The sequence below is a fragment of the Pteronotus mesoamericanus genome, unplaced genomic scaffold (genome assembly GCF_021234165.1).
Source record: "Pteronotus mesoamericanus isolate MK-2021 breed Mesoamerican mustached bat unplaced genomic scaffold, CSHL_Meso_final scaffold_507, whole genome shotgun sequence".
Classification (NCBI taxonomy): domain Eukaryota; kingdom Metazoa; phylum Chordata; class Mammalia; order Chiroptera; family Mormoopidae; genus Pteronotus; species Pteronotus mesoamericanus.
Window position 1 is genome coordinate 17,166,476 of NW_026555319.1, and position 27,913 is coordinate 17,194,388.

The window sequence follows — 27,913 nt, forward strand, 5'->3', positions numbered from 1 at the left end:
GATTATAGCCGTCCTAATGGGTATCATCTCATTGTGGTGTGATTTGCATTTCCCTGATGGCTAAGGATATAGAGCATCTTGTAATGTGCTTATTCACCATTTATGTATCTTCTTTGGAGAAATGTCTATTCATATCCTCCATTTATTTTAAAAAGTGAGTTATTTGTCTTTTTATTATTGAGTTGTAGGAATTAAAAAATATATAATCTAGATGTAGGTCCCTTAGCATATTTGCAAATATTTTCTCCCATTCAGTGAGTTGTCTTTTCACTCTCTTGATAGTGTCTTTGAAGCACAAATGTTTTTAATTTTGACAATTTCCAATTTTACTATAACTTTTTAAGGGCTATCTTATGCTTTTCCTCCTGCATGTTGAAAACAAGTGTTCTATCTACCGTGACATTTGATCTTGGTGCAGGACGTCTCTGTTTTGAGAAATTTTCTTCCTATTTGCTGATAATTTCCTCCCCTTTCACATCTCTCTCTCTCTGGAATTCCTGCTAGTTGTGTATCTGATCCCCTCGATTGAACCTCTGATTTTCTATCTTTTAAAAAAAATATTTCCTCTCATCAAGCCTCCCCAGGAATTTCTGGGACATGTCTTCAACTTTATTAGCCACCTTCAAATATTTTGGCTGTCCTATTTCTTGTTCTTTTAAATAATATTCTCATTTTATTGTATAAGTATATATAATATGTTCTCTTATCTATCTGAGGATATTAACTATAGAGTTTTCTTTTTTCCTGTTTCCCACATTGTCTTTGTTTCCTCCAGAATTTTTATTTCCTTCAACATTTTTATTATGAAAAATTATAAGCACATATAATGTGTACCCATCGCCTGGCTTACAAAGCTATCAACTCCATGTCTAACCACTAAGCTGTATACCTGAAACCAATACAAAATAATATTGAAAATAAACTATAATTGAAGAAAAATTTATACCTGGCTAGGTAGGTTATTTGGTTAGAGCATTATCCTGATATGTCAAGGTTGTGGGTTAGATCCCTGGTCAGGACACATATAGGAATCAACCAATGAATCCATAAATAAGTGAAACAACAAATTGATATTTCTCTCTCCCTAAAAAAAAAAAAAAAAAAAAAAAAAATCAATAAATAAAAATTAAAAAAACACAAAACCCAAAACCTATCAATTTATGAACTATCTTGTTTCATCTTTACCTCTGCTCACTTTGTCCCCACTGGATCACTTCTGCTTTAATTTGTATTTTGAAATAATTTCAAACAGAAAAGTTGCAAGAATGATACAGGAAACTCCCATATACCTTTATCCACATAGTTACTTTTTAACTTTTTTGCCTCTGTCCTTTAAAAAATTTTCTCTTTGATGGTTACAGGATGGGGGTTTTCCAGTTCTACAACTTCTTCCACGTTTCTCAGTGGGCATTCTGTGTAAGGAAGAGCCCTGCTCCACTTTTTTTGTCTTTATGTTCATTTCTCTATTAGTCTGGAATTAAGAGTTCCTTTTTTATTTAATGTGTTATAATTTATTACTCTCCTTAATTATTTTGGTGCTCAGATTTTCCCTATCTTATCTCTAAATTTTTCTGTGTATTATGCAAAAGATAAGGTGTCCTTTAAAAAAAAAAGATTTTGTTTATTTTTAGAGAGAGGGGAAGGGATAGAGAAAGAGAGGGAGATAAACAAGATCAACCATCTCTCTCATGCCCCTGGCTGGGGACCAGGCCAGGAATCAAACCAATCAAACTGATGATCTCTTGGTTCTCAGGCTGGCACCCAATCCACAGAGCCATACCAGCCAGGGCAGGGTGTCCTTCTAAAAGAACAAGCAACACCACTATCACAACAAAAATGGTAATTTTAAATAACTTATTAAAAGATTAAGTTTAGAAAATTAAAGTTTACATTCCCCTGATTGTTTCATGTTTTTTGTTTGACAGTGGATTTATAGGTAGTTTGTTAAAATCAAGATTCAAAATTAAAGTCCATATACTGCATTTGGTTAATATGCATCCTAAGGCTCTTACTGTGTAAGTTTCTCCCCCTCCCCTTTTTTTTTTTTTTTTTTTTTTTTTTTTGCAGTTTATTGAAGGAACTTGGTCATTTGTCCTGTAAAGTTTCCTATGTCACTGATTTTGCTGATTGCAAAGTCATTTTATTTGTCCCCTCTATTTTTGTAAGTTGGTACTTAGTTTTAGATGAGGTTTGATAATAGATTGAAGTTTTTGCCAGGAATATATCACAAGTGGCAGCGCTTCCTCAGATGCCTTTATTTTGATCTTTTTCTTCTTGTTGGAGGTCATTTCCAAATGTCTTGTGATTCCTGACTGTCCATACATACTTAAGGTTAGCAGCTGAGAAGTTGGAAGCTCCCAGCATCTGAGCAGGAGATACAGGTTTGTGAGCTTCTCTAGGGGCAAACCTGCAATTTCATTGATGGAGATGGGGTGCAGATGTCAGAATCTGGAGGTCTGTTAATTCTTAGCTGCTTCTGAGGGACTCTTTCAGTCTCCTCCTGGGAGGTACCAGTCTAGCTGCCAGAATTCTGGAATAGGGTGAGTGGGGATGGGTCAGGTGTAAACCTGCCTGTCCAGGGTGAGGAGAAGACCAGGGGTCCCAAATATTCACCATATGGACTTTCATTCAGTCCCCTCATTTGTGCCCTGTGGCTTCAGTTCCGGGAGCCTTTCCCTGCTTCTTTTATTTCTGAGCTCTTCTGGGATTCTGTTGGCCTGCTTCTCTTTGGTATTTCATGCTGTCAGTTTTTACTTCCTCAAATCTATTAGGTCAGTTAATTTTCCTTTTTACACTTTCTTGTTGCAAAAGTTTGTGGAAATCTTTCATTTCCTATGATCTCTCCTCCCCTCTCTTGTATACCCTTTTATTCTTTACTGTCATCTTAGGTGGGCAATCTATACGTTTAACTGGAAGTCCTCACCTAATAAGCTTTCTTTTTCTTGGGCTATCTTTTACATTTGGTTATCATTAATGTGTTTTCTAACTGAGAAGCAAGTTCATATCCATATCCTTACTGAGATCAAACTGGTGTCCTAGTCTTTTCAGTATTTATATATCTCACCTGCCAGGTTCCAGACATTGTTTTAGATGCTGGAGATACAGTGGTGGGAAAGACATAGCTTCTGTTTTCATGGAATTTCTACTCTAGTGAGGGGGAGGCAGGTATGTACAATACAAATAGTTAGAATGTTGGTACAGAGTGTATAACAAAAGGGAGTCTTTGACCACAGATAACATCCCATAGAATCATTATAACAAAGCATAAACCCAAGGCAATGACCCATTTATTATGGCAGTATTTTTTACCAAAAATCCCTATTTTAATCATTCTTCCATTTACTTATGGAAATAGTCACTAATGATGACCATTGTCAGTTGGAATGTGATACCAATAAGACTAGATTTTATCATAGATTTGATCTCAGTGAGAACTATTGATTTAGTATGGATAAACTCTTTTCTGGCTAATTCCTTGTCTGATTGTTATTGGAATATGTAACCTTGATTATAAAGGATGATTTCTTTCTTTTACAATAGAATGAATGTCTATTATGAATGCATGACAGTTACTCAATGTGGGACACGTCTACCCTGTTAGCTTTCCTTCACCATGTGCTTAAATCTTACTCCTTTGTCTTACTATTTGTGTTAGTTTCTAAAGGCTGCTGTAACAAAATACCACAAACTGGATGTCTTAAGAGAACAGAAATTTATGTAGTTCTGGAGGCTAGAAGTCTGAAATCAAGATGTCAGCAATACCATCCTCTTTCTGCAGGCTCTGGTGGAAGATCGGTTCGATGCCTTTCTCTGTGCTTCTGGTGTTGCTAGCAGTCCTTGGTGTTCCTTGGCTTGCAGCTATAATAATCCAATCTCTTCTTTTATCACCACGTGCAATTCTTCCTGTGTGCCTGTGTCTTCACCTGCCATTCTCCTTTCTGTGAGTTTCTGTCCCTGTGTCTTTTTTCTTTTTGTAAAGATGACAGTCATATTAGATTAACTGCCTGTCCTATTCCAGTATGAATTCATCTTAACTTACTTCTACAAAAGACTGTTTCCAAATAAGGTCACATATATAGATACTACAGGTTAGGACTTCAGCATATGTTTTTTGGGGACAGAAGTCAACCCACAACATTGATATTGTTGGCACATGTTATTTATTTACTTCATAATGAATGTTATTGGTAGAAATAATCACTAAGTGAAAGTGAAGACTGTGTACAGTATTCCACTACTGTTTGAAAACTGCCTGAAGATTTTAATAGGTAACATTGACAACCGATTTATCTTGGGGGATAAAAGGACACTTTGGGGGGTATAAGAGGGCTAAATGGTAATGGAAAACATACAATAAAGATTAAATTAAAAGAAATTTTGGTTTCTACTGGTGTTTTTATGAAGGGAAGTTGAAGGTCTTGGAGCAACATCTGGACAGGAAGAATGAGCCGATCATAACTTTTTGAGTATGGCTCACCCTCCTAGTTTCCTTTCTTAGAAAGTAACCTTTAAAAAATCCAGTTAAAAATATTTCAAATCAGGGACCTTACTTGTTCATTTAGTGTTGAATTAAGAAGGAATGGCACAGACTCATGGATGGAGAACAAGTGAGAGCTAGTTGGTGGGGGAAGTTAGGGGCGCAGGGATTGAGCAAAAAAGAAAAAGGTCTCGTGGACATGGACCGCACGGTGGTGATTGCTGGGGTGAGGAGAATATAAGGGGACTAAATGGTAATGGAGAAAATATAATAAAGATTATATATTTTAAAAAAAAATAGGACAGGCACAGACTTCTGGTCAGGATGGTGGCATAGGCAAACAACAGTAGAGTGGGTGAAGCTGAGAATTAAATCAATGATTTGGAACATAAGGAAGCAAAAACAACCAATCAGAACAACAAGAAGAAAAAATATTCCGAGAAAAATGAGGATAGTGTAAGCAATCTCTGGGACAACGTCAAGCGTTCCAACATTCTCATCGTAGGGGTGCCAGAAGGAGAGGAGAAAGAGCAAGAAATTGGAAATTATTTGAAAAAATAATTAAAGAAAACTTCCCTAATTTGGTGAAGGAAATAGACAAGCAAGTCCAGGAAGCACAGAGAGTCCCAAACAAATGAATGCAGAGGCCCATGCCAAGAGACATCATAATTAAAATGCCAAAGATTAAAGATAAAGAGAATCTTAAAAGTAGCAAGAGGAAAGCAGTTAACTACCTACAGGGGAGTTCCCATAAGACTGTCAGCTAATTTCTTAAAAGAATCTCTACAGGCTAGAAGGGATTGTCAGGAAATATTCAAAGTCATGAAAAGCAGGGACCTACAGCCAAGATTGCTTTACCCAGTAAAGATATTTAGAATCAGAAGGCAGATAAAGAGCTTCCCAGACAAGAAAAAAAACTAAAGGAGTTCATATCACCAAACGATTATGATATGAAATGTTAAAGGGACTAATTTAATAAAAAGATCAGATCTATGAACAATAAAGTGGCAATAAATACATATCTGTCAACAATAGAATCTAAAAACAAACTAAAAAAAAAAAAAGAGAAGGACAGAGACGGAATCATGGACATGGAGAGCATTCTGACGGTTGCCAGTCTGGAGGGTGTTGTGGGGGAGTGGGTGAAAAGGTGAGGGGGTTAGGAAGTGCAAGTAGGTAGTTACAGAACAGTCATGGGGATGTAAAGTACAGTGTAGGAGATGGAGTAGCCAAAGAACTTATGCGCATGGACGTGAACAATGGTATGGCGATTGCCTAAGGGAGTGAGTGGCGCATGGGGAAAAAATCAGGACAACTGCAATAGCATAATCAATAAAATATAATTTAAAAAAATTTGGAGAGTAGGAGCTGGCATGTAGCTGTTCAGAAATGTGGCTCCTAATAGGCTTCGGATAATTTACGCTCTCTTTTATTCCCTTTTTTCTTATAGTTAGAAGAGAAGATAAAAGACTTTGATTCATGAAGAATCTGTTCAATAAGAAATATATATCAAGCCACAGGTTGACTTTCCATCCAAAAGAGCTTAACTGTGAGAATGGAGAGGAAGGTTGACTCCAGGTGAGTGATGGGCTTTTACAAAAGAGACACCTGCAATTCTGGCTCATATAAAAGCCTGTAAATATTTTGTGTGTGAAATTAGTAAATAATAGAAAACAAGCTTTTTCGTAAGTCATGAATGGTGAGATATGAAGTTTGGGTAAAGAATTTCTGTTGGTTTTTGGGTTTCTCATCCAGAAATCACTTCATAACTTATGTTATAGTCAAAAACTGTTTTGCATATGTGGAAGTATCTATTGTTAACATTTTGATTTTGATTCATTTATTGGGCAAGACCTCGCACTGGTGAGTAAGACAGACTGGACCGTCTTCTCTTAGAGGCCACGACACACAGGGAAGTGCTGCAGTGCAACAGGTTTCTATGCTTTGCAGAGCGTCCTGAAGAAACAGCCTAATCTCCCTGAGAGCAAGGTGGCTGGGTTGGTGAAGATCACTCTGAATGATTTCCGACAGGGGATGAATGACATCAGGCTCAGTGCTAGGAGGGAGGTTGCAGTTGATGTCCCTTTTGTATCCTTGTCAGATGTAGGAGGACTGGAAAATATTAGACCAAAATTGGAACAGGCTATGAAATGGCCCTTGAGACATCCAGAGTCTTACCTGAATGGGTGTTCAGCCACCTGAAGGAGTTCTTCTGTGTGGGCTACCTGGGTGCTCTGAAACAATAGTTGCAAAGGCTTTGGCCAGTGAGGGTGGACTGAGTTTCCTAGCCGCAAAGGAACCTGCATTAATGAATAAATATGTTGGTGAATCTGAAAGAGCAGTTACAGGGGTCTTCAGAAAAGCAGGGGTGGTGGCTCCTTCCATTATTTTCTTTGATGAACTGGATACCTTAGTGGTTGCAAGGGGCAGTTCTTCAGATGCTGGGACTACATAGGGCCAACCATGTTTTGACTCAGCACCTCGTGGAAATGGATGGCATTGAACACTTAAAGCGTGTGACAGTTTTGGCAGCTGCTAACTGCTCAATGTTGTGACATGGCCTGGAAGATTTGATAGAATTGTCCGTGTGCCTTTACCAGATGCAGGAACAAGGAGGGAAATGTTTTGCCAGCAGTTTCACTCTGTGCCAATGGGTCAGGACATCGATCTGGATGAACTCGTTCTTCAAATGGACACATGCCTGGGAGCAGAGGTCAGAGCTGTCTGTAGAAGGCAGCCCTTCTGGTGCTGGAGGAAGACGTTCAAGCCAGTTGCGTTAGGAGGAAACATTTTACTCAAGCCTTGAGCACTGTGACACCGAGAATTCCTGAGTCACTGAGACTCTTCTGTGAAGATTATCAGGAGAAGAGTAGGTTACCTACACTGTGAACAATCATACGTGTTCATTATGCTAAAAATGCTTTCTAGAGAAAACGTTTCATTTTTATATTTTGTCCTGAGTGTCAAGAAAGAAATTCTTGGCAAGCAAAATGTCTGAAATATGTTGATTGGAATTAAGGGGCTTCAGTTCTTGTAGATACTTTTAAAATCATGGATGCAGTGGAAATAACCATGAAAATCTCTGGACAAGAGTTTAAATCAGCTTTGTCTGGAGATGTGTGCTGAGTTTTAAAATGCAGAATTCTAGCTTTTTCATTTTGGACCCGGTTCCTTCATCTCATGAAATACCTTACTTCAGAGTCTATTTCAGTGCATTCCTTAATGCCAAACTTGTGGGCATCAATTTTATACAAGAACATAGACATGCATGTGGATGAATGCATGGGGGAAATATTTACAAAACTTTATTTTTGAAGGTTAAACAATGAAATGGCCAAATAAATGCACCACCCAGGTTTATGTGGCCTTGTTTCCAAATATGTATTTGTTCTCATTATAATTCATATCTGCTTTTTTGTTTTAGGCCTCTTAAACTTTACTTACGGCAATTAAAAGAAATAAGTCATTTCATATACTCTAATGCCCTTTATAAGTTTAAAAACTTGGAAATATAAGCCCAACCCAGGCCTAGAGCAGATTTTTTTTTTTTTCCATAAGATGCTATAACTAAATCACATGAAGTGTTTGTGTTTTAACTTGTACACATTTTCTGGTCACCAATAAACTTTTCAGTTAAAAGATAAAAAAATGTTTTCAATTTTGAGCAGGAATGAGGATGATTATCCTGAAGTTAGAAGTTATAACAGCAAGGCTGGCTGATTGTTGTTTCTCTCTTACTTTGATCATGGCTGCTTTCAGCCTGCATTAAGGTGCTCAGTAAACTTACATTAAATGAATAAAAAGTATGAAAATGTATATTTAATGTCTGAAGCCTTTGTGGATCTGTTGTTTCTGTTTTCTTAATCATGGGGTCTAGCTTCTTCATGTGCTGGACATGGTATATTAAAAATTATGTATCGGGCCCTGACTGGTGAGGCTCAGTGGGTTGGGCATTGTTCCACATGTCGAAGAGTCACTGGTTTGATTCCCGGTCAGAGCACAAGACTGGATTGTGGGCCTGGTCCCGGGTTGGGGGCATGCAAAGGGCAACCGACTGATGAGTCTCTCACGAATCGATGTTATTCTCCCTTTCTCCTTCTCTTCCCTTTTCTCTGAAAATAAAAAATATAAACTAGGAATGTTTTTAGGCTTATGATGAAGGTGTCTTCTTCCAGAAGTGATTTACATTTCCCTTTGTTAGCCTCCTAGCTATGTTACTGGCCAGGACTCACCTTAAACCAATTTTAAGGCTTGCAATTCCCTGACCTTGGTAAAGCCCAGACCAGAAATTCCCACCAGACTGTAATAGTTTCAGTTCACCCACACTCTCAATTTTGTGTAGGACCCCTGAGTCTTTTGGAGATGGACTTGTGTTTACTAAACTGATGCACAAACTAGAACAGCAGTTACTTTGAATCATTCCAATGCATAAAGCACCAGTCTGTTAGTTTATATTGAGAAATATGATTGCCAGGGAAACCAGCAGTGTATACCACCTCTCTCCCAGTAAGGCACTTGCTGCAGGAAACCATGTTATATTCAGAAGATTTCTTAGGGAGTTTGAAATCAGAGTTTGGGAGCATAGTTGATGCATCATCTCCATGATGACTGCTAGAATGACATATCAAAATGCAAATCTGACTCTGTCACCTTTTTTCTACTTAGAAGTCACTGAGAGTCACTTTTCACGACTCTTGTTGCCTTTGGGCTCCAGTCCAAGCTCCTAGGCTTTCCTTCAAGGCTTTCTCCACAGCCCATGTCCCAACTTCATTTTTTACCACTCCATGGCCTCCTGTGTTGTATGCAGTAATAATCGTGCCCTGTTAGTTTGGATTAGGTCCAGAAAATCCGGAACAGCAGATGCTAAGCAAGGTACAGGTTATTCCCCTTTCACATATAGGAAATCTGGAGGTAAGTGGCCTAGAGCTGTCGTGATTGTTCTGTCCAGTAAGGTCTCCATGGGCCTGGAACCTCCCCCTTCCCCACCCCACCATATCTAGGCCGCGGTCCTCTTTCTCTCAGTCCAGGTTCACAGCCATTCCGGGCGGCGCAGCCAAGGGAGATAAGAGGGAAAAAGTGTGCATTTGCTGGCTCTCAAGGCAGATTACAGGAAGCTGCCACCTGATGGTCCTACCTACATCTCTGTCAGAACTTAATTTCAGAAGTTAGTAGCAAGGGAGCCTGAGAAATTTAGTCTTTATTCTGGGCATCCACCTGCCCAACGGAACATTTTTTCTGTGGAAGAAGGAGAGTGTAGACACTGATTGTGTGTCACAGTCCTTCCTGTACTTGCTGTAAGCTGTCTACATCTTGTTGGCTCATTGTACAACGTTTTAACATTGAATACATATTTGTATTTGTAAGCCTACCTTTGTTGTAGGCTCTTAATACTGAGTGGATAAACACACTAAAAGATACAAAGTAAATTGTATCCTGTAAATTAAATTGTTAAATGAATTGGTCAGGCATGGCTTCCCCCTAGGCACTTTTCGGTGAACATTTTCAAATTCTGTCTTTCTCCTCACTTGTATTTGTACTTCTTGGGTACTCATACTCTTCCTATTACAGACATGGTAATACAATTACTATATTGTAGAGGGCTCCTCCCATGTTCTTCATAATTTTTAGCTTATTTGTATTGTGTTTTTAAAGTGCCTGTTTCATCCATTTCATATTTCTTTCAACCTTTCCATTCTTCTACTCCTCTCCCCTCTATAATTTAACAAATGTTTTATGAGTACCTGCTATACCCCTGGCAGAATGTTAAGGACTGCGTATATAGTAGCAAATAAAATGGTCCCTGTCATTGTGAGGCTTACTTATAGGTTAAGGGAAACAGACACATAGGTAAATAGATGTATAATTTCAGCTTGTAATCTGTTCGTTTAGGTGTTGATTTTGTTAGAATGATTTAGCTTTCTGGGGCTGCCTGACTTACACCAATGTTGACAATCTTTATTGTCTTTAAACTTCCAGATCTGTAGTTTACTTGCTGCTTGAACTACTAGTTGTTACGGAGGAGCCCGGAGAGACGGATGAAGGGAGGGGGCAGCGGGGGCAGGATGACTTTGGCTTGGGCTTTCCAGTCTGTTGTGCGCTGACTGCCTGTTTGATATGTTTGATTCGTTTGCTGTATCAGAGCTTCAGAAGGGGACGGTCTCAGTATACCTTCCACCAGTATGACCGTATACCTTCATGGGCTTTTAACCTTTTAGGGCCTCTTTTTATTTTCAAGTGAGTGGGATGAAAGCCTTACTTCCTTAAATGTTTTTTGTTAACTTTTATTTTGAAATAATTTCAAATTTAATGAAATGTTGAAAGCATAGGACAAAGAACTATATGCCTTTCTTCTTCCAGATTCTCCTGTTACTAACATTTTACCATATTTGTTTGCCTGTCTCTGTCTCTCTCTTGGCATTTTCACGTCATTGTGGGCATGTGTAGAGGGGCAAGAAATTTTAGTCGCCCCAGTTGAGGTCAAACAAGGCAGTGTTCTGTCTTCTTGTTTCAGCTCTCATAATGTAAAATAAGTGTCCTTTTTTTCATCCTCTGTAGGGCCATGTTTTCACAGGTTTGTGCATCTCGTTGATGATTTCTCTGTTTAAAGTGGCTCCCAAGCACAGGGGTAAAGTAATGTTTAGTGTTCTAAGCACAAGGAAGCCGTGATGTATCTTATGGAGAAAAGAAGTATGCTAGACAAGCTTTGTTCAGGACAAGTGCTGTTAAAATGCTGTTGGCCAGAAGTTCAATGTTAATGAATCACTATGTGTATTAAATAAGGTGTCTTTAAACGGAAGTACACATAAATGTGGCTGTGTGTTGACTGACTGATGAAAATGTTTTTGAAGGTTTGCAGAAACCTAACTATGTATTTCCTCTAAGAACCATGGTTCAGTATATTCACAGATTCAGTGTTTATTTGATTTTGTAATAATTAATTACTACAAATAATGAGAATCAACTGTATCTGTAGCTATGTACCTGTAGATTTATATCTATATTTTTACCCCTGTACCATTTGAGAGTAAGCTGAGGCCAGTTGTCCCAAAAATGTTATAACAAGAAAACAACAAAATAAAGGAAAAACTTCCCCTTTATTCCTATCCCTTCTGGGCCAGGATCACATGTTGTAGTTTTTGTTTTTAGTCTCCTTTAATTTGGAACTCTTTCTCTGTCTTTTCTTATTTTATATGACTGACCTAAACAGTTTTTAAGAGTTCAGAACACTTACCCTTTTATGAATATTTCTCAATTTGGACTTGTTCAGTGGTTCTTCATGATTAAATTCAGGTCGTGCATTTTTGGCGGGAATATCACTGAAGTGATAGTGTGTTATCCTTAGGGCATCGATATTAGGAGACACGTCATACTGACTAGGTCCCTTTACCACTGATGGTAACTTTTGTCCACTGGTTGAGATGAAATCTGCCAGGTTTCTCCCCTATAAAGTATTTTGTGGAGAGATACTTTTTGAAACTACATTTATGTCCTGTTCCTCATCAAACTAGCACCCACATGTTTTTGCGTCCATTGCTGATTCTTATCTGAATCAGTTATTACTATGATAGTTCCTAAATGATGCATTTGTAATTTCCTTCTAAGTTTATTAGTTGGCATTCTACTGCAAAGTAGAGCTTTTCCAATTCTCCCACATGTATTTATTTATTCATTTATTTATTTATATCAGTGTGGATTTATGGATTTCTATTTGATTTAGTGGGTTTTCACTTATTATTATTGAGATCGTCCCAGATTTGGCCAGTGGGAGCCCTTTCAAACTGGCTCCTGTGTCTTGTCTTTTTTAAAATATTTTATTTATTTCTTTTTAGAGAGAGGGTAAGAGAAAGAGAAAGGGAGAGAAACATTGACTAGCTGCCTCTCACACGCCCCCAAATGGGGATCTGGTTCGCAACCCAGGCATGTGCCCTGACTGACGACTTTTGGTTCTTAGGCCGATGCTCAATCCATTGAGCCACACCAGCCACAGTGAGGCTCCTGTGTCTTTTTGACATGCCCCATCATTCTTTGAACACTTCTTTATTTTCTGACCTAAAAAGAAATTCCAGGCTCATCTTGTATTTTCCTTGTCCCAGACCTGAAAATCTCCAAGGAGCCCTGGTTCCTTTTAGTAGGGAATGGTACTTTACGAGCAATATTTAAGCTCCAAGTATGCTCGCTGCTAATGGGATGTCATTGCTTCTGGGTTTCTCCTGCAGGCAGAGCTCTGCCATGCATTTCTTAAAATCATGAGTTCATCCCAACAATGTAATCTCTTAATGTTTCTAAAATGGGATTAAAAATTAGCAATTTAGTTTTTAATAAAAGTATGTATTTTCACATTGATAAAAGCCACATTATCTGAAAATCATTCCTAATACGATTTTTTGTTTTTATAGAAAAGAATGTTTTTAATTTGTAAATGATTAGCCTAAAATGATGCGTTAAAATGTTAGGATTGATGACACCAGGGTATCCTCCAGCTTTGTAGTTTCTGCCTAGAGCCGACTCAGCAGTACCCACCTCCTGTGGCTGGCGGGTGTTTTTGTCAAATTGGGCTGCTTATTGTCCTTGAAGCATAGTTATCATCAGCCTGTCTCAATGAGTTTATTTAATTATGCTTGTATGTTAAAAGGTATTTGCATCAATGCAGAGATAATTTGATTCATCCTTTCCCCCTTACTCCTCAAATTTAAGGTCTTTTAGAGATGGTGCAGTTAAGAAACTTTATTCTCCAAAGATACTGCCCAACAAGAAGTCTTCTGCCTTTTCTGGGATCCGAAGTGAGATGCCTCGTCCCAGCCGTCCAGTGCAGTGTCACGCGCGGACCCAGAGGGGTCGGCTAAGAGAGCTGCGTGTCAGGTGAGCGTGCGTGCGGCCACCTGCCTGCAGTGACTTTCCCATGGTTCTCCCTTCTTGATTAGAATGAAGGGATGATTCTTATTTGCCTATCTCAATTAGCTGCACATCTTGATGCCTGTTCTTGTTGGTGAAATGTTCAGGAGAAAAGGAAATTTTTAGGTCTCTGCAGACATAAAATCTGTCATGGAGTGTTTTCATTCGCATTCTTTAGTTGTACTCGGCAAAGTATAAACTATAAAGAGCCTTCCAGAAAAAGTCTAAACATGGTCCAAGAAAAATGATCATTTTCTGTTTCTCTTGATGAGATCCATCAAAGGGTTGCATTTATGCATTCAGTAAAATATATCATGTGCCTCCTTGGCCAGGTGTTGTGCCAGATGCTGAGCATACAAGGTGAATAAAATATTCCTGGTCCTTGAGCTCATGAAGGCTGAAAACCAGGTATGCTTGACAGACTGTTAAACAAATTGTGGCAACAAAATGTGATAAGTGCAATGAAAGGAGAGGTTGTGGTTCCATAGGTTCATGCGGCAAGGACAGCCATGCTGGTGTAGCCAGCAGTGACTTCCTGCAGGAAGTGTAAGCCAGGCCCTGAAGGGTACTGTAAGAATAAGCCGGATAAACGGCAGGAGGAAGAAGAGCATTCCAAACAAATCTGGAGATTACCTGGCCAAGGCAAGTCTCCATTCTGTGTGTGTACCAGGACTCTGCTGGGTTCTGAGGATACAGTACGACGCAGTTCCTGCTCTCAGGGGCTCACAGAGCAGAGGGAACAACAGGCACTCTGCGAGCCGGTAACTGATTTGGTGTCCTAATGTTTACATAATGGAACAGAGAGCTGAGAGTACAAAGCTATTCACTCTCTTCGGGTTGAGGAAGGTCCAGGAAGGCTTCACACAGGAGCAAGCACTGAAGATGAACTGTGATGGGGAAGTGGACGTTTGCCAAGCATTTTAGGCAGGAAGAAGAATACAAACAAAAGCTTTATCATGTATTTCCTCTTCCTCAACTCTTAAGTCTTCATTGACAATACGTTATATTGGACGTACTTAAAAGAAAAATAATGTCTGATTTTCGCTTTATAAACCTGTCCCGTTCTATGCTCTGTTTGATGCAAGATTAGCTATGATTCACCTTTTGACTCATACTAGCATCTCTCTCCTCCTGGGACCTTAAAGTTTCCTTCTCATATGCAGAAAACTGATGAAATAAGCCAAGTGGAGTTTTAAAATGTGTATATCCTTTCTTTTCTTCTTTCAGATGTGTGACCAGAAAGTTTTTGTATTTGTGGATTCGAAAAACTTTTGGAAGAGTATTTCCTTCTAAAGCCAGGTAGTATTAGCTCAGAACACCAAACGTCTGCTGAGTTCATTCTGTTTTTTTTTTAAAGCCCATATATTACGGCCCATGTAACATTCCTTCCATGCCCCTCCCACAGCCTCCAGCAGGCGTATGATAAAATGGTAATTTAACACATATTAGTTTGAATGAGTGTATGCAGGAATCATAAAGTAAACCAGGATAGCTAATACTCTCTGGAAAAAAATATTTGCCCAGAAGTAAATGAACTCTTTAAGGGCACTGGCAAGATGGACAAATTCACTTGATCTAGGGAAAAAGTTCACACTGGCAATGGGAATGAAATTTTAGTCAAGAGAAAGTCGTTCTGCCACAGCTTCACTTAAAAAAAAATTTTTGTTTATTTTTAGAGAGAGAGGAAGTAGGGAGAAAGGAACAGAAACATCTACTGGTTGCCTCTCACATGCCCACAGTGGGGCACAAGCCAGTCCCTGGCCCCACAACCCAGGCATGTGCCCTGACTGGCAATCAACCAGCGACCCTTTGGTTCACAGGCCAACGCTCAGTCCACTGAGCCACACCAGCCAGGGCTACCACAGCTTTACTTTGTATAAGCCACCATTCGCTGCTTTGGGTTTCGGTTGGGATTTTAGCTGCAGCTCCCAGAATGGACAGCAGCGAGGAGGCACAGGGCTCCTGGATACTGTGCAGTAAGTAGGGGGGTGTAGAGAAGAGGCTGTTGTAGGTTATGTTTCAGAGGGAGAATTTGAAACCATTGAGAATATAAGCGTTTTTAAAAACAAATGTTACAGGTTCTCACTCCATTCCCTCTCCCCTTCCTACAGCCTTTCCTGTTTTATTTTTCTGAGCCTGGCTTTCCTAATCTGGAACATTTCCCAAGGTCTCTTGATTCAAGGTCTCTCAAGCAAACTTGGCCTGTGTGTATTCTCTGAAACCTTTTCTTTGTATACCTTGTGTTGGGGCGGGGGGCAGCTTACTCTTCCCATCTCCTTTGCGTCCAGTGAAGCTCCCACTGTGGCAATAGTCCACCTCAGTTGCAGGTGTTAGGTGTAGTTCACCTCTGCTTTCCCTTCTTCTCCTGCACCTTGGCCGTGTTCTTCTTCACTGCCTCGGTAGCTCTTTAATGCCCTGAAATAATTTTTTTTTTTTGGTCTTGCTTTTCTTGTTCTCAGTTGGAGAACGGATCTGAATTACCTAGTTTGCCATTATCAGAAGTCGCTTGTTTTTGTTATTTTGTAATTGAGTTTGAGTATTTTATTTATTTTTCCCTTTGTTAGCTTAGAAGTTATATACTCTTTTATTTTTCTTCTAAGGACTTCCCTAAGAATATAATATGCAGTAGTCTCCCTAATCTGTGGTTTCAGTTACTTGTGGTCAACTGCAATCCAAAAACATTAAATGGGAAATTCCAGAGATAAACAATCTATAAGTTTTAAATTGCATGTCATTCTGAGAATTGTGGTGAAAGCTCACACTGTCCCACTCTGTCCTACCCAGGAAATGAATCGCGTCTTTATCCAAAGTATCCATGTGATATGTGTTGTCTGCCCTGTTAACCACTTAGTGGTGTCTCAGTTGTCAGATCAACTGCTGTGTATCACCGTGCCAGTGTTCAAGTTACCCTTATTTTACTTAATAACGGCCCCAAAGTGCAAGACCAGTGATGCTGGCAATTTGGATATGCAAAGAGAAGCTAAAAGTGGGAAGGTGAAAATTCTAGACTTACTAAGGAAAGGGGAAAAAAGCTATGCTGAGGTTGCTAAGATGTATGGTAGGAACAGTTCTTCTATCCATGAACTTGTGAAGAAGGAAGAAGAAATTCGCACAAGTTTCCTGAGAGGGAGAGACCACGCTCACACAACTTTTATTACATCCCTCACATGCCGCCCCTTTGCTCCTTTTTTCCTCCCTGTATTAATGCTAATACTGCACAGGCCTTTTGACTGTGGGTGGTTTGTCCTCACCTGCTTGCATTTTGTATTCATGAGACTATCTTGTCACCTGTTTTTGTTGGGATTGATCCATGGGTTATGGGGATTCAGAGACTGAAAAATGTTGCCACCTTCACCATCTTCCCCAAATCCTTTTCCTCCCTAATTTTATTTAACTTACATTTGACCCATATTTAACTGGAAATCTCTTTTCAAACAATACCTATTTATAGTCCAAGTATTTGGGAAATGGTGATAGTATTACTTAGGAATGCATTTGACTCTAAGAAGGCCTGATGTTGGCTTAAACAAATTGGGATTTGCTTTTTCTCAGAAGCAGTCTGGAGGTTACTGTTGGTTCAGCTGTTCAGTGATGCCATCAAAGACTCAGGCTTCTGGTACCTGTCTAGTTTACCATCCTTAGTATATTGACCCTTGCCCTGAGAGGTGACACTGCAGAACTGCAAGGTGACTGAGGAGAACAGAATGATCCTGGAAACCCCCGGCTGCATTCTGCTTCGGCCTCGTTGGCCAGAGCTATGCCACTGGCCACCTTGATGCAGGGGAGGCCAGGAAAGAAACCTTTCTTTCCAGCCTCTGTAATGGATGTCCATGAGGAAGCAGAGGCTTCGCAGAGGGTGTTGGGTTAGCCATTGACTGGTGTTTGCTACACTGCTTTGCTCTCTCTCTTTACTTTTCTTTTCCTCTTTAGTGGTGGCTGGGTGTAGGTGAAAGAATACAGGATTCGACTTTAGGAGACCTGAGTTTTGGTCGTAACCCAGACCCCATCTAATTGTTTGAACTGGAAATAAGTTATGGCTCTGGGCCTCAGTTTCACAAATTATAAAATGAGAGAGTGAGAATACTTGTTCTCTTAGCCATCTATGAGAATTAGTGTTCTGATACTGTGTTTCCATTGATTAGAAGTTTGTGATGGGGTGGTTGTTTTCAACTTGTGATCTTCTAAAATTTTTTTTTATTTATTGATTTTAGAGTGAGAAGAAGGGAGGGAGGGAGCGGGGGAAAGAGAGAGAGAGAAACATCGATTTGTTGTTCCACATGTTTATGTGTTCATTGGCGGATTCCTGTGTGTGCCCTGACTGGGATATGCAGCCTTGTCGTTTCTGGACAGCGCTCCAGCCAGCTGAGCTACCCAGCTGGGGCCAGTCACCTTTTTGTTTTACCTGTCTATGGACCTTTTTTTCATTTCGGCCATTATATTTTTAATATTCAAGAGCTCTTTTTTGTTCTCTAAGTGTTCCTGTTTGTTTAAAAAAAAATAGCATTCTGGTGGCTTATAATTTTTTGAGGATAACAGTGATTTATTTGTTTTTAAGATTTTTGTCTGCTTATATCGACTGTTTCTTTGAAGCTCCCTTTTTCTGTCTGTTTCTGGGCACTGTCTCATGTTGGAGCCTTCCCTTGAATGTCAAGAGACCCTTTTATTATCTATTCATATTTTTGTTAGGCACTAAAACGCTAATTTTAGAAACTTTCATATGGATGCATAGGGACTTGTAAATTGAGGGCTTCACTTCAGACTTTTTTCAACCTTGGCATATCAGGGACAGCGCTCTAACCGACTGCATTACCTGGCCAGGGCTTTCTGTTCGGACACTTGAAGCATAGAGCAGGCTGTTTCACTTGGGGACCTCCTGATGTGAGTGTCTAAAGGCCTTTTCCCTTTGGCTGATCCATTTTCCCAGAGGAGAGGAATCCTTTGATCTTTTTCTGGTGTGGGATGGAGGTGGGCGGTGGTGGTTTAAACCTGGCTGCAAGCAGAGGAGAGGAAATGTGGGTCTCACAGGTCAGAATCTAGACTCTTGGTTTATGTGCCTCCCCACAGCTCTGCCTGGGCTTCTAGAATCCTGTGCCCCTCTGTTTTATCCTTTCCAGAGGTAAACCTGAGTCTCTGCCTGGGTGAATAACAGGATGCAGGGGCATAACTCTTCCTTACACATAGGCTTGCGAATAATCCTGTGTGTTTCATCTGCACCGAGGGCTCCCCCTTCCTGATGCCCCTTGCTCCTACCCACTTCTGCAGTTTGTGCTGCCAACTGGTTGCTTCTTGATTTCCCATCACAGGATACTTATTTCTCTGCTTTCTCTCATCTGTTGATTCAGTTGCCACTTACCTGCCTGCTTTCCAGTGTCCAAAATTTGTTGATATTTCTTACCTATCATTGTTGCTCTTATTCTCTTTGTTTTTGTGGGCTTACACCTTTTGAAATGTATTTGCTGTTATTTTAGTGGGGTTTGTGAAGGGGAGGAAGTAGATAAATAATAGATTGTAGAAGAAAGTACATGTGCAAATGGAAGTAGCTCTTTTCCATTACAATATTTAAAAATTATGAACAAAGTCGTTAAAAATTTTTTAAACATTTTAAAAAAGATTTTATTTATTTATTTATTTTTAGAGAGAAGGGAAGGGAGGGAGAGAAACATCAGTGTGTAGTTGCCTCTCATGCAACCCAAGCATGTGCTCTGACTGGGAACTGAACTGGCAACACTTTGATTCGCAGGCTGACGCTCAATCCACTGAGCCAGGGTCTAAAAAATTTTTTTAACTTCAGAAATATATACTGTAGGACATACTAGTGTCTTATAGTCACATCCTGAGAGAGAACCACTGATAATAGTTTGCTGTTCTGGAGATCTTTCCAGGCGCGCGTGCGCGCGCGCGCTCTCTCTCTCGCTCTCTCTCTCTCTCTATATATAAACAATGTAGTCATTTATATATGTATACACTTATATGTTTGTATGCATATATAAAATACATATATGTGCACATGCACTTTAAAATATATAGGTATTTGGTATATATTATATTAATAATTTAAACATATGGGCACCCAAAATACAAAAATATTAATTTTTATTTTTTAAAAGATTTTATTTATTTTTAGAGATGGGGAAGGGAGGGAGAAAGAGAGGGGGAGAAACTTCAGTGTGTGGTTGCCTCTCACGCACCCCCACTGGGGACCTGGCCCACAGCCCAGGCATATGCCCCAGCTGGGAATCGACCTGGTGACCCTTTGGTTCGTAGGCCAGCACTCAGTCTATTGAGCCACACAAGCCAGGGCCAAAAATATTAATTTAAAAAAATGGTACTACATTATATATATACTGTGAAGTAACTATTTTGTTCATCTAACAACTTTTTTCTTGACATCTCTCCATATCAGTGTCCTTAGTTTCACTTCATTTATTAAAAAAATGACTACACGGCATTGATTGAATTTAACCTGCCCTCTTTTGATGGACATTGGTGGTATTTCTTTTCATTATTATGACTAATAGTGAGGTGAGTTTCCCTGTGTATATCTTCGCAGCCCAGTTTCTTGAAACTGTGAGTGGGTGAGGAGGAGGTCCATGTTAGTTAGCGGCAGAACCATGAAAAGGAATTCAAGGTGATTGACAGGACTAGAGTTCATGAGTTACGAATCCCCTTGACAGTACCTTGTTAGCATCAACACAATGTCCCTGCTCTTCTCTTTTCTTTCTTATTACATTTTTCCCCTCTTTATTTTCTCTATACTTACCTTTGCTGTTGTTATAACTTTGTGGCCAGATTCTGTTAAGTACTAGAAATACCATTCGGCATTGACTTATTTTATAACTTTTACTCACCTGTGTATGTAAATGGGAAGTGAGCTACTACTTTTCACTATTCAAAAATAGTTTTTAGTCTGGTGAATGAAAAAAATTGAGGATAATTCTCAATTCACTTACGGTATTTGAAAAGTCAGGTTTTTATTTTCCTTTAACATTTTTAATTGGTAAGATGTATACTATAAAATTTTAGGTCTCATTTCTAATTTAAGTAGCTCTATGGTTTTGATCTAAGGAAAGTTGAGTGTGTCTACTTTACATTTATTTTGGTGTTATCAAATAATGAACCACATTTTACTATGAGGAAGCAATGGCAATATGAAACTGATTGGCCAATAGCTATCAATTTCAATATCATCATGTATCTCTGATTTCCCCTTTACCCTAGGCTTCACTATAAGCAAAGGATATTACGGAAGGTCTTTGAAGAATGGAAAGCAGAGTGGTGGGTGTGCCATCGGGAGTGGAAACTCTGTGTTCGAGCCGACTGTCACTACAGGTCAGATGTTATTTATGTTACTTCAAGTTTACTGATGCACATTATCAAATAATTACTTGGCATGCTTATGGTCAAAGAAAAGTTCTGAATCATTTTTTGTTTTTCTTTAAATTCTTTTAGAGTAATAAGATCAAAATCCTACATTAAACCCAAGCACATGTGCATGTGAGTGCACACACATAGAAACACTCCTCTAATTCAAGTAACAATTATGTATGTATTGGTCATGCTCGCGATTTGAATAGGGTTTTCTCCTTGATCTTCACTTCTTTTTTTTTTTTTTTTTTTTTTGGCATTTTATTTATTTATTTTTAGGGAGAGGGGAAAGGAGGGAGAAAGAGAGGGACAGAAACATTGATGTGAGAGAGAAGCATTGATTGACTGCCTCTCGCAGGCCCCCAACCAGGGACCCAGTCTGCAACTCAGACATGTGTCCTGACTGGGAACCGAACCAGCAACCTTTTGGTCCGCAAGCCAGTGCTCAGTCCACTGAGCCACACCGGCCAGGGCATGACTTTCACTTCTATCTAATTTTTAATTGTGAGAATATTCTGTTAACGTACGTTTTAATTTATAGTGATTATAGGAGAAAATATATACCCAATAAATCTTGCATTGTGTGTTTAAAATGGTATTCACTCTCATTATATAATCACTTCTTTATTTAGGTTCTTTGTTGTAGGGGTTTTGACTTATATATTTCAGACAAACTGGATACATTAAATAATTCTAATCTGGTAGAGTATGACACTAAGTCTTAGGAAATGGGGCAGTGAAAATATGGAGGGACTGATAGTCTGAATGTGTCTAATATGTATTGAGAAGGAAAAGAGAAAAAAAAAGTGTCACTGACCATGTTTCAGTGCAAAGGAGATTAATGTTTTACATACTGTAGATATTAAGTTGATTAAGGTACAGCTATCATTCAAAACATTACGGCTTTGTGGATGCTGAAGGTGAAGTTATTTTCAGGAAAGTCAAGCCCATTCATCTTCAGTAACACTATAAGGTGCGGAGATAACTCTCTGTAAAGGACAGTGGGTTTCACCGTGATTATAGGAAATGAAATTTTAGCTTAGGATGTAGATTGTTTTGGTATCAGAAATGTTCATGGTAATTTCTCCTAAGTATAGATTGGGTATATACTTTGGGTAAAATTAGGAATTGTTTTGTTCTAAAGAAATGCCATTTGCTTTTTTGGCTTCTCAGATATTACTTGTACAATCTGATGTTCCAGACCTGGAAGACCTTTGTGCATCAGCAGCAGGACATGAAGAACAAGTACATGAGAGCCGAAGATTATGGTGAGAAATGAAAATGCGTGTCTAAAGAAAACACCCAGATTGACTTTTTTTTTTTTCCTTTACTAAGACTCTAGTTTTTAGGTGCAATTTTAGATTCACAGCAAAACTGAGGAGAAGGTATGGTGATTACCCATATACCTTCTGCCCCTTCACATACGTAACTTCTCCCATTTGTAAGTATTTTCTCCCAGTTGGTGGTTGTCTTTTCATTCTCTTATTACTGTCTTTTGTAGAGCAAAAGTGTTTAATTTGATGAAGTCCAATTTATCAATTTTTGTTTTATGGATTATGTTTCTGATAGCTTATGTAAGAACTCTACCTAACCTGAAGTCACAAAGATTCTCTCCTAAAAGTTCTGTGGTTTCACTTATGGATCTCTTATATCCTGAAACCTTGCTAAATTTACTTATTAGTTCTAGGAGCTTTTATGTAGATTGCATGGGAGTTTCTCTGCAGTCATCAGTAAACAGAGACAGCTTTATTCATTCCTTCCCAAAATATTTTTGTTGCACTGTGTAGGGATTCCAGTATGACATTGAATAAGAGTTATGAGAGTGGACATCCTTGTCTCATTCCTCATCTCAGGGGAAAGCTTTTGGTCTTTAACCATTAAGTGTGATGTTAGCTGTAGGTTATTTGTAGATGTCCTTTATCGGGTTAAGGAAGTTCTCTTCTATGCCTACTTTTCTGAGCATTTTTATCATTAATAAATATTGAATTTTGTCAAACCATTTTTCTCTATTTTTGAGATGATTATATAGCCTTTTTTAAAAGTTTGTTAATATGTTGAATTATATAGAGTGACTTTTGAATTTTGAAGCAGCCGTACATTCCTCAAATTAGCACCGCTCTTTATGTATTGCTGGGTCCAATTTGCTAATTTTTTTTTTTTTACCTTCACCCAAGGACATGCTTATTGATTTTAGAGATGGGAGAAGGGAGGGAGAAAGATAGGGAGAGAAACATTGATGTGAGAGAGAAATATCGATTGGCGGCCTTCTGTACATGTCCCGACCAGGGATCCAACCCACAGTCTAGGCACGTGCCCTGGTCGGGAATTGAACTGACGACCTATCAGTTTCTGGGATGATGCCCAACCAACTGAACCACACCAGCCAGAGCTCGATTTGCTAATGTTTTGTTGATGATATTTGCATCTACGCTTATGAGGGAATATTGGTTTATAGTTTTCTTTTGCTTAATGTCTTTCTCTGTTTCTGGCTCAAATTAATACCCTCACAGAAGGAGTTGGGAAATATTTTATCCTCTTGTATTTTTCTGAAAGAGATTTGTAAAATTGGTATTATTTCTTCCATAAATATTTGATAAAATTCTCCAGTGAAATCATCAGGGACTGCAGTTTTCTTTGTTGGAAGAGTTTTAAACTTTGAATTCAAGTTTTTAATTAGATATAAGACTCCTTACGTGATTGGTTCCTTCTTGAATGAGATTTGATAGTTTGTGTCTTTTAAAGAAATCGGTCCATTTCAAATATAGGGTGGGGCAAAATTAGGTTTACAGTTGTGAGTATGTGAAACACAGAGTTTATTCTTGTAGTCTTTTTTTATCAGTTATTGTGCTATTTTCCATATGAACAACTGTAAACCTACTTTTGCCCTACCCTGTATGTTGCCATAGTTATAGGCATAGAGTTATTTGAAGTATTTCATTATTATAATTTTAATGTCTGCAGGGTGTGTAGCAATAGCCCCTCTTTCATTCTTGATATTGGCAATACATGTTTTCAGCCTTTTGTTTTTGGTCAGAGTGGCGAGGGCTCTATCAGTTTTATCAGTCTTTTCATATAACCCAATTTTCTATTTATTGATTTTTTTATTCTTTTTCTGTTTTCAAGTTCCTTCATTTCTGCTTCTATCTTTATTATCTCACTTCTGCAAAGTTTGGTTTTAATTTGCTGCTTTTTCTAGTTTCTTAAGGTGCAAGCTGAGATTATTAATTTGAGATTTTCCCTTTTTTCTGAGATAAGCATTTACAGCTATAAAGTTCTTTTAAGCACTGCTTTAATTGCATTCCACAGATTTTAATATTTTGCAATTCTGTTTTTATGCAGTAAAATGTTTTCTAATTTCCTTTAAGGCTTCCTTTTTGACCCAAAGATTTTTTAGAAGTGTGTTTAGTCCTAATATGTGGAATTTTCCTATGTCTTTCTAGTATTGATTTTCTAGTTTATTTCGTTCTGATCGGAGAACGAGACTTAGTATGATTTCAGTTAATTTTGTTAAGGTTCATTTTGTGGGCCAGGTAATACTGTTTTGTGAATGTTTCATATTTATTTAAGGAGTGTGCATTCTGCTGTTTTCCACTGTTATTATAGTTATAATAAATACAGCCATATTACAGACTTTAAAGAAAAGTCACTTGGGTTTTTAAGATAAAATGAGTTATTTCTGACATATGACGTTTTAGGCTGTATCCACAAACCTCAGGGAGTACCCATTTACTCCTGCACTGTTAAATAAGAAGTCTGAAAGTACAGTCAGGCCTTAGAGTAGAATGGTTCTCAAGTTGTCATCAGAATCTTGGTAGAGACAATGCGGATTCCTGGGTTCTGTGCTCAGAAAATAACAGCTTGCACTTACTGGAGACACCTTTCATAGATAATCTAATGTACTCTTTACAAACATAACCCCTAAGGGCGGCAGCATTTTATAGATAAGGAACTTGTGCAAGGTTACTTAGCTAATAAATGACAAGGTCATTATTCAAACTTGGCTTGTCTTACTTGGGAGCCCAAACTCAAAACTATAGCACCACTGAGTCCTTGTTGCCTGGGGCGTGCTGATTCCTGAGATCTGGAGTGAGCTTGAGGAAGCCACATGTGAAATTTTTCTTCATATTTTGTGTCCACTTGTCAACAACTATGAAATATAAAGTGTAACTCCAGTCCTACTGACCACATTTTGGAGAATGTTCTGAAAGTGGTTTGTATAATTTTATTTTATCCTTTGTATACTAAAAAGAAAAGAAATTTACTTCATTAGTGATGACTTTCACAATGAAAATGGAATTTACCACAAAGGGCAACCTGTTGATTTTTGCAGCTCCATATCTAGTAAATTCTCCTTTCTCCAGGATCATTACTGGTCTTCTTTATTCTCATTCCCAAACAGATACAGGAAGTATTTTTTTCTTTTGTCTTGCTTTGTAATTATTGTTTCAAACAACAAGTTTTAGACCACAATTTCTTATTTTGTAAATTTCATATTATGGAAACATTTAAATCTCTACAAAATTGAAAGATGGACTAATGAACCTTCTAACCAACTTCAACAATCATCAACTCATACCAGTCTCACTTCTCTGCTTCCTGTGGTATTCACATCATTTCATCTGTAAATGTTGTATCATATATCTCTAAAAAAATAAGGGTTTTAAAATGAAGTATTTCTGAACAGTACAGTACATTGATTTTCCTTTAAATGTTTTATAAATGTTATCACTGATAGAGCCTTTCTTCGCATGCAGTTGTGTCTTTGGTAATTTTGTAGAGTTCACAACTTTTCCAGCAGGGGGCACTGGAAGGCTGGAGGAATGTAATTATTCAAAGGAGGGATAGGTACAGAGAGCTCCTTGAGCTCTTATCGTAACCCAGAGTAATCAGTGTCCTCCTACCCCTTTTTGAAAATCTTTTTGGTGCATCTAGATGCAAAGCAGAAGATGCGACAGGCCTGGAAGTCCTGGTTGGTCTACGTTGTTTTTCGAAGGACCAAACGTCAGATGCAGACCACCGCCTTGGAGTTTAGGCAGCGGACTATTTTGTGGTGAGTGCACTCAGACACCTTATAGTTCAGCAACTATTATTTTGTTTTAGCCTTTCTTTATGCTGCTGGGAAGCAGCACAAAACCCCCCCTTAAAACAGTTTTGAACATAATTGATACTTAATAAATACTTATTGACAACTTGTTCAACTATAATACCAGGTTTTTGCATAATCATAAGTAACACTGAGTACTATGTTTTAAACCCTGTGTTAAGTGTGTGGGTATATTCATTTTTTTCATTTAAAGCATCTCATTTAATCCTTACCATAAACTGTAAAGTATTTTTATTGTTCAGTTTAAGATATACAAGGTCTGTCCTGAAAAAGCCCAACCACTATTAATATAATGAGAACGTATTGCAACATTGATGTAACCTGGCAGCCAATGCGAGTGGACTGGAATGTGCGTGCTTGAACAATGATGACTTCACTGTACTGGTCAGTGGGGACGGTAGATGCTGTTGAGTGAGCATATGTACTGTGTGGCCGTCGCAATCAAAATGAGTAGAGCAAGGAATCTGCGTTAGATTTTGTGTTAAGCTTGAACATTCCTCCATGGAAACTATTCAGATTATTAAGAAGGCTGCAGCTGTGGGCAACTGGTGATTGGCAGCTTCATCACGACAATGCACCCACTCATGCAGAGTTTTTTTGGCGAAATAGCAAATCACCCAGGTGACTCAGCCCCCCTACACCCCAGATTTGGTGCCCTGTGACTTCTGACTCCCCAAAACTAAAATCACCTTTGAAAGGGAAGTGATTTCAGATCATCGATAAGATTCAGGAAAATACTATGGGGCAGCTGATGGTTATTGGAGAACTGTGTGAGGTCCCAAAGTGCCTACTTTGAAGGGAACTGAGGCGTCATTGTCCTATGTACAATGTTTCTTGTATCTTGTATTTTCTTCAATAAATGTCTCTATTTTTCTTATTCCATGGCTGGACTTTTTCAGGATAGGCCTCATAAGTTGTAGTTGGCAAAGGCAGAGCTCACTGACACAATTTTTCCGATGCCAAAGACCATGCTTCTAACTGCTTCCTCGCACTGCATCTCATCAGCATTGTTCACGTGTTGGAGGGAAATGAGTTAGTCTACTTTGGAAGCCAGATGTGTGTAATGATGAGCTACTTTAGAGTGGGGCTGATTCCACTGTACTGTGTTTCTAGTGGCCCTCTGGTGTCCCGAATGACAACATAATAAAAGCTTAGTTCCCGACTGAAAGAGCTGGGCCTTGTAAGGATAAGAGCAGAGGCTTTGCACCCAGATTGAATTGGGTTCAAATCCCTGTTCAAACATGTAATATTGGGTCATTTCGCCATTGCAGGTCTCACTTTTCGTCTGTGAAATAGGCACACTAATAAAAATCTTTCAGGGTTGTCATGGGAAATAATAAGATAATACCTGTAAAGTATTCAGCATAGTATTCAGAACATCAGTGGATATGAAGAAGTTATTTAAAATTTTAAAAATTTTGAAATTATTTAAAATTTATTTAGCACATATTTTAAAATTCTGAAGAAATATACAATTTTCTATTGGGGATGTTTTACATAATTTTATTTATTCAACGTGTATTTACTAAGGGCTTAAAATGTTCCTGGTACAATGTTGGGCGCTGGGTCTGCATTCAGGGAACTTCTAGTTCCTTAAGTACTTAAAAAGATAACTAATAATGCAAGACAGCTTGAGATTTTGAAGTGAGTAATGCAGCTAGCATGGCCTAGGTCAGGAGAAAAGAGATTTTGGTGCGTTAGAGTGATCAGGCCAACTGAGTGTTTCCGTAACATAGAGGCTTCCAACTTTCATGTCTTCAGGACCATTTTCCTACCTCAAATTAGAAAATAAGCAAAAAGACTCAAGACAGGATGAAACCTGGCCAGGACAGTGGGAAAGGAAGGGATCCCTCAGGACTGGAAATCTAAAAGCTCCTCTTTTCTGAAGGCTGTTCTGTGAACTCTCCTGATTTTTTGAATGTTGGCAATAATTTATTATATATTTTTAAAAATTTGTATAGGCCATACAGAGCATGTCTGTAGTGTCTATGGCTGGATCTGACCTAAGGTACCATCAGTTTCCAACCTTTAATTGGCAGCTTTAGGACTGTTTCTTGACTGAGTTTTTAGGTGGT

General features: G+C 38.7%; 1 protein-coding gene across 1 annotated transcript in view; it reads left to right on the forward strand.

Moving 5' to 3' along the window:
• The window catches only part of SFI1 (SFI1 centrin binding protein), a 68,433-nt gene that overhangs the window by 3,274 nt on the left and 37,246 nt on the right, over positions 1-27,913 (forward strand). The window contains 7 exon segments of the mRNA XM_054594324.1: positions 5,928-6,010; positions 6,012-6,055; positions 13,172-13,336; positions 14,597-14,668; positions 20,588-20,698; positions 21,908-22,002; positions 25,667-25,784. Of these exon segments, the coding sequence (XP_054450299.1) occupies positions 5,957-6,010; positions 6,012-6,055; positions 13,172-13,336; positions 14,597-14,668; positions 20,588-20,698; positions 21,908-22,002; positions 25,667-25,784 (659 nt within the window). The 5' untranslated portion in view covers positions 5,928-5,956.